This window comes from Pterocles gutturalis, unplaced genomic scaffold (assembly GCF_000699245.1).
Source record: "Pterocles gutturalis isolate BGI_N339 unplaced genomic scaffold, ASM69924v1 scaffold21453, whole genome shotgun sequence".
In the NCBI taxonomy this organism is placed as follows: Eukaryota; Metazoa; Chordata; class Aves; order Pterocliformes; family Pteroclidae; genus Pterocles; species Pterocles gutturalis.
Window position 1 is genome coordinate 84,321 of NW_010118635.1, and position 7,705 is coordinate 92,025.

Sequence of the window (7,705 nt, forward strand, 5' to 3'; positions counted from 1 at the left end):
AGGGTTCCATAGGCAAAGTTATCTCTAGGCCATCTAGCTGGGCATCTCTAGCCTTCGGTGACCTTCCAGCCCCAGCTACCAGGAACCCACTGGCAGATGCTGGGCTTTCTGCACAAGGTTTGCGTTCATGCCTCTAGAGCCATGCCTGCAGGCTGAGCCATCACTCCTCCCTGTTTCAAGATGAGCAGTTTGGTTCTGAAGGGTAACATCACCAGTAATACAGACCTGCTGCTCTCGGAAGCCAACCATTAGCACCCTGGGTGAATAAATAATAGGGTTTTTGACTTGTTGGCTGAAACAAAATTATGTCAGCTACTTTGAACTGTACTTTCCAGCACATAATTAACAACCTTTTATATCAACCTCTCCCCTCCCCAAATCATCAAGTGAAAAGAATCTGATTTGGGGAATTCAGCAAAACACAGATGAGGTGACCCATCAGAATTGTGACGGTCTCAAATATATGAGCAGATGCATAACTTTAAAACCTCTGACTAACACAAGTTTCTCAAATAACAGTATCTGAGAGAACACTTGGAGGACAGTGGTGTAAAAAATCAGCAACTGGGTGAACTCAGGAGAAGACAAGATTAATATCAAAAAGATTCAAGAGAAACAGCAGCCAACAGTCATGATACAAGATGAGAAGGGTGTGGACAGATAAATTGGCAAGCGAAAGAGAAAGGAAGGTTTGGCCTGGATGAAGCATTACCAGATCAGCTTTGGCTGTGCAGCATGTAGCATGACACCTCCTACAGTGTGACAGATACAAGGCAGGCACATAAAATAAGTTCAGAGGACTGCAGTTGTCAGTTGCTGGTATATTTATATGCTCTTTGGTGCAGTGGCCTTTCTTTTTTTCTGCCTCTCCCCCGCTTCCTCATGTATTTCTTCAGGAATTAGCGCACAGCTCTTCTTCCACCAGGATCCGAGAGTCTATCATGATATCCAGTTATATAGCACTGGCATAGATGACCATGGCAAAATAAAGATCATCCACTGATACTACACACACTACATTCCATCTGCGGAGAAGTGATTTAAAAAGTTTTTACTTTATTCTCCACAGTACACCTTAATCTCCTTTTTGCTTAGACAATATGTGGAAGAAAAGGATACGACTCCTTGAACAAGTCACTATCTGTTCTCAAGATCTTTTGAGACTGTAATGACTCATCTGTGTCCTCACTATCCTCAGAGGCCCTCTTCCCCATATTTATACAGATACTGTCTGCTCTTTGAGGTTTTGAGTAATAAAACATCTCTCCCTCTTCTGTGAAGTTGTTTTCCATTCCCAAGTCTATGGTGTTCTACACTGTAAAACAATGCTGCTCCTTTCAGTCATAGGACCCCAGACCCATGTCTTTGGCACTACACTGACAGATCAGGATAAAAATTTGAAGATGTCACTGTTTCTTGCAGACCTTACCTTTACTTTGTTTGTCGTGTGACTCTGTGAGAAACTGAGTGATGCGGTCTGAAGGAATAGCAAAAGAAATTCCAGCTGTGACCTTCAAGGTGTTAATCCCAATCACTTCACCATCCTGTTGAGAGACAGCACCCAATTAGTTTGCTCCTAAGTGACAGGGTTCAGCTCACTGCCTAGCATTTCATGTTAAAGGCTGGTGTGAGAAATTTTGGAGTGTTGTAATCACTCAATAAAGAAACATTACTTGTAAGGGAGGACCTGGGCTATGACTCACAACCGCTTTCGCATTTAATTGTGATGGCCAGAGAGATTACAGTACAGTTTGTTCATCCAAGGTCCATCTGCTGAGTGGACAGTGGAGTCACTACTACTACAGCAGCCACAGTTCACTGACCTGCAAAATCAGTGCTGATTTCAAGCTATTTATTTTGAAATCAGTTGTGTGGATTAACCAGCTCCCACCTTTGCCACACATCCCAGGTTTCATAGTGTGAATGAGCATAATTGCTACTACCAGATCCTGTTTTCCTCACTCCTGTGTAAAACTTCCACTGCTCTATGGGCAAGTGTTTGTCAACACTGTATGAACTGCGACCTGATTTGTACAGTTTGTATTAGCTTCAGGGTATCTGCCTACCATTAGCTTGAATGGCTGGAAGCTGGTATGACCTATGAATCTTCTAAAAAAATATCCTCCCACTTATTTCAAACTAGCTCTTGAAACAAAGCAAAACAAAACAAAAATCAAGTCACCTGGACTTACCAGATTAACTAGAGGTCCTCCAGAGTTGCCGTACTGTAAAAATGACATAAGGGAACAATAAATTGGTGCTTTGCTGTAGAAAATACAATGTTCATTTCAAACAGTATTTTATTGGTAAGTAAATTAAAGAGAGCAGGTCATTTCTTAGGCAGCACTGAAGGACACAATAGTGATCACGGATTACAGGTAGGTCTTACCCATTCACACCTCTTATGATTAGATTTTTCTTTTCAGTAACAGGCCTTAAGTTAGGAGCAGCAACTTACTACTCCAAATAGTTAGACCCTAAGTTCAAGAAGAATCATTAAATAATTAAAAAGAGTATTTCTGTTCTTCTAAAGACTGTCAGAACAAGGTTTTGAAATAATTAATTGCTGTTTAAAGTTGTATTTCAGTGAGGTGCTTGTACCTTTCTTAAGTAGCTTTATTCATCATTTTGGTTTGTAACACTGTCAGCCTCTCTTATTCTCCACCAGAGAAGAACACAGTGCTTTACATGTTTAATCAGAGCATATTGCTATGAGGTAGGTAATATTTTAAGGATTGATTTAGTAACCACAGACATGCAGCCCCTCTAGGAAGGGCATATAGCAGCTCTGAGCAGTCTGAAATTGCCTAATACCTAATGGCCTTCAAAGGAAACATCCAACAGGACTACAGGAAATGGCAGCTGGAGAAGTTCCTTGTCCATCTTCACGCTGGCTCAATAAGTTTGTTTTTGAGTGAGGCCAGAGTTTTCAAGTAGGTCTACTGAACAGCCAAGAGCAGCAACTTACCACTCAAAATAAACAAAAGCTAACTGATGAATGACAGCAACATGAGCCATATAAACTGTTTACACTTAGATAGCACTGGGCAAACCTTATAGATTCTCAGAAGAATAAAACAGACAAAGTTTTTAAAACAGCTTGAAGTTCAAATTTAAACAAAGAGATCAGTTTCTTATGTTGTATCTTTTTAGTGATCAGAGGCTACACAGTTGATTTTTGTGTCTGACTGGTGCAAAGGAATCAAGGTAATGATTTTTCAGCCTTCCTCAGCATGTCATCTTTCATTCACTTGTTCTCTGCTTGAAGGATGTGATAATGAAAGAACTTCGGCACATGCAGTATAGCTCCATTTAGGAACATATGGCCGTTTTCTCCTGCCCCATGTTCCTGCTGTCCTAGCATTTCTCAGAAGGCAGCTGCATGCACATTCCTGCAGGGAAGTCTTGGCTGAGCCACAGGAATGCTCTGAACAGACCAGCTCTCAAACTCCTCCCATTCTCAGGAGAAAACTAGTGCATTAGCTAAGCACAAAGCATCCCTATGCCAGGGACTATCTTCATATTTTTTGGTCTCAGATGGCAAAGCAACCCAAATATATTGTCATTTTCCTTACCTCCTCTACTATCAGTATTCCATTTGGTCTAGTATTATCTGACATGCTCTGCTATCCTTGTCTAAACTTGCTTATTAGCTTTTGCAGGCAGTGAATGCCTAAGTATATACGATGAAGCAGTTTGATCTTGAGGAATGCGTATAGGCGTGAATTCAAGAATCCCATGTTCTAATTCTGTCTCTACCACTAATACAGTGTGTGCTCCCAAGTAACCCATTTTGCAAAAGTTTTCCTATTCTCCTTCTACAACTGAAGAAACTAATTCCAATTAAATGTCTTAAGAGCCTCAGCTCCTGGACCATATATGAGCTTCTTGAAAAAGCTCACTTTCATGTCATATCTTAACACAAAAAGTAGTTACCCTCTTCTTTTCCCTGTACAATTTCTCTCAACAAGTCTGAAATGATAAACATTTGTGAGGCACTTTGGATGTGTAAAATTTTAAGCATTATGACTTGCTATGTCAAATTTGGTATTGAGGTCCAGCAAATAAATGCTGAAAATATTTTCCTTTCAATGTATAACAGATTTAAGCTGTAAAATTTCAGGGTATTTTCTACCTTGGATATGTGTGCTGTGCTCTTTTTAGACTCACTACAAGTTATATACACACCCAAGGACACTACTTAAGCTCTTTGGATCTCTCCAAGCTGCTCTGAAGAAATATTATTTGCATATATTTCTACACCACCTGCAGTGCTAGGACCCTTAACTCCAAACTGTATTTCAAACTTCATGTTATTTTACATCTAGATTCTCCGAGTATGTGATGTGCAAAGGGAAAACAAGAACAACAAAGTGGATTCATCTTTCAGAGCACACACTTCTCTGCTGAACAGAGGGGGACTTCAAGATCCCAGGAATATGAAGCTCAGCTCCTCACGTGCCTAGCACTTACATTGATAATAGCATCTGTCTGAATGTAATCCATATCCGAGTCCCGCAGGCCGAGCTCTTTGCCATCTCGCTGAGCAGTGCTGACAATACCTGTTGTCACAGTGTTCTGTAAGGCAAATGGACTTCCAATTGCCACCACAAATTCTCCTGGCCTCAGATCAGCAGAGTGTCCCAGTAACAATACTGGTAGTTTTTTCTTAAATAAACACAGAAAGAAAGAAAAAAACATTAGCTTATACCTGAAAATAACCCAACAGGAAAGATCAAAAACTAGCAAGAAGTTAGGAACATACACTTTCCATTACATTAAAGAAAGAGCCATGTACTACCATATACGCAAAATTTATGCCAGGTAAAATTAGTATGCAGGATGTTACTGCTTTAAATTGTCTTCAGAAACAAACTGTTAACAGCAGTACCTTTCAATTTCATCCAGAAAAAAAAGCCAGCAAGATTCTGAAAGAGATTTCCCCATTTTCCAGCAGATTGTTTCCTCCTTCTTCTTGGTATAGCATATAAACCAGCTATTGACCAGCCTGCCACCCTCCCTACACTATGTACCACCTTACAGTCCATGTATTGGCTCAAACCTACAAGAATTATCCAAAATAGCCTGGGTCTTCAGGTAAAGATAGCAGAATCTGGCCACACATTAACTGAGCTGCATTTTTTCCTACCTTTTTATCAGTTCCTAGAACAGAAGGCAAAGTAATTTAATTCTAAGATATAAAAAATTTCCAGGCCTACAAAAACAGTTTGTTCAGTACACTGTTTTCCCCAGATATATTTCTAAGGAATCCCTAAATCTCTATTCCAGCCAGTCACTCTGTGCTAAATGAAACTGAAATAGGGTTCCCAAATTAACTCATTCATGTGTTTATGCCACTCACCTTAGGGTGAATTTTTATTGTTGCAATGTCAGATTTCTTGTCAATGTCTTTGATGGTTGCTTCATAGGTATCTCCATTCTGTAGCTGCACTTTCAGTTGTTGTCTCCCTGATACAGCATTGGTGCTTGACACCACGTGGGCATTGGTCACAATTAAACCAGAATCAGACATAATAAACCCAGATCCACTGGAAAGTGGGACATTTCGACCAAAGAGAGGGTGCCTGTACAAAAAGCAAGTAATTACAACTCATAAGGAAAGCATAACTTAGAGAAGGTCACATCAGAAATCATTTACCACCTTTCATCCTGAGAAATAACAAAGCATTTGATGACCAATGTTAAAGCCCTTACAAAGAAAGCATCCTTTTCTGAAAACTGTGACTGCTTTTAGTCAGCCAGGGAGATAGGAACCGAGGTTTTCCGACAACCCGCAGCGTCCTTTTCCTTTGGTTTCCAATTCTGTCTTTATAGGCTTCCTTGCAAAGAGGCTAGGTGACAAAAAGGGAAGGAGGAGCCCATCTGATCCCACCAGTTGCTGCTTCTACATGGTAAGAAAATGACAGGAAATAGTAGGGCTGACAAATGGACTGATTCTCTAATGGGAAAAGGGAAGAAGCAGGAACCCTGCAGTTGGACAGAAGAGTAAAGGAAGAGGTGACGTCTCAGGAAATCATGAAGCCCAAGCATAGACTGGCAGGAAAAAGCATGTCTGGAAACTGAAAGGACTGGGAATGCGAAAGAAAAGAAATTAAAAACACTAACAATGGGTAAAACTTGGTGGGAAACAACATTTGCTGCAATATAGACAGTTAAAAGACTTTATAAACTGTTTAAAGTATTAAAACGTTTCTCTGTGAACAGTTGCTGTAATGACCTCAGATTTGTTAGGGAAACAGAAAGTGCCTGGGCACTACAAGATGAGAAAAAGTCCACAGATTATTCTTTATTCCAAGATGTGTTCCTTATTAGGAAATTGTTTGAACGTTCTGGGCTATTCAGCAGTAAAGAATTGGAGCCAATCCCAGGCAGAAGGCAGTATCACAATTAGCGCCCAGCAGGCTGATGGACAAACATTTACTTATAGGGAAACAAACAATCTTAACTACATATGCCAAGATCTTAAACATCTTCAACTGTAACATTCTCTCTAAAGACCAATCACCATGTGCATAAAGCTATGTCTCAGAAAACCTGATTATCTTGATTTTGCATATTAAAAAAAGCCTATAAACATTCTCAAAGAAATTCTTAAGCCTATGCAAAATTAAGAGTACTCCAACCAGAAAGGTATTCAGGTAATGGAGTACATATAATACCTGCAGTAATTTGTTCTGACAGCAGGTTGGTTTGAGCACTCAACGTTAAACCTGCCTCCCAGGCTGTTTTGAGCATTCAATGTTAAACTTGCTGCCTCAGCTCCAGCTTGAGTACACTGAATATTGCTATGTTTTGGTCAGCAAATTTAGTACATTTTTTTCCTATCAGAAATCATTTCTCTGTTTAGATAGGTTACATCTGGTCAACACGCTACCTCTTAATGTTCTCCCTGCCAAAACAAAATCACCTCTCATTGAAAGCGGAATAAGCAACAAGGAGCTATGTTTTCCAGCATACCTTCTGGAGTTGTTTTATTTAAACTGAAATAATAAACTTAATCCAACAAGGAACACATTTTAGTGAAGGCTAAAGAGACCTCCAAAGATGGGAGAGACTTATTTTATGGTGGTCAATATGTATTGTAAAGTACTGTAAAGACTGTAAGCCCAATAAAATAGATCTACTGAACAGGAAAAAAAAAAACACACAAATGGGGAATTCTCTGGATAAACAAGTCTGCTGTAATGTTTCAGAGTATTGTGTGAACTTCAAGAATCCAAAATGAAAGTTATGACACTGGAAAATATTTGTAGACCTTTGTTAAACAATGCAATTAAACACAAAGAACTGAAAGTGTTACCTGAGGAAGAGTTCAATGTGCACAACTGCAGGTGCAATCTTTTCCACCACATCTGCTATGAAGTTGAATTTGTATCTTGGGCTGCTGGACTGTAGGTGACCTATACTAGCAGAAAGAATTGGATATGTTAATAAGACAATACCTGTTTTAACCAAGTAGGTGAGAAAACTATGCTTTGAATTGGTCTGTTTCTCCTACTGGGATAGCTTCCAAACAGGTATTGGAAAAGGAATCAAAGTCATCAAGATTGTTCAAAACTTATCCAACTGATCCTGGGGCAATTAAATATCTGCATCACTTGGCTATAAGATCTTTGACTTTCTTAGAAGTCTACAAGCCTTATTTGGAATATTTTTCTCAAGACAACTATTAATTATTATCCAA

At 39.5% G+C, this 7,705-nt stretch overlaps 1 protein-coding gene across 1 annotated transcript in view; it reads right to left on the reverse strand.

Annotated features, from left to right (window-relative positions):
* HTRA3 (HtrA serine peptidase 3) overlaps positions 1-7,416 on the reverse strand; it is a 15,911-nt gene extending 8,495 nt beyond the window's left edge. Inside the window, exons 1-5 of the mRNA XM_010076308.1 lie at positions 7,322-7,416; positions 5,363-5,585; positions 4,474-4,668; positions 2,193-2,225; positions 1,430-1,544 (exon numbers count right to left, since the gene is read on the reverse strand). Coding sequence (XP_010074610.1) covers positions 1,430-1,544; positions 2,193-2,225; positions 4,474-4,668; positions 5,363-5,533 — 514 coding nt within the window. The 5' untranslated portion in view covers positions 5,534-5,585; positions 7,322-7,416. The remainder of the gene's footprint in view (positions 1-1,429; positions 1,545-2,192; positions 2,226-4,473; positions 4,669-5,362; positions 5,586-7,321) is intronic.
* Between the last annotated feature and the right edge of the window lie 289 nt (positions 7,417-7,705).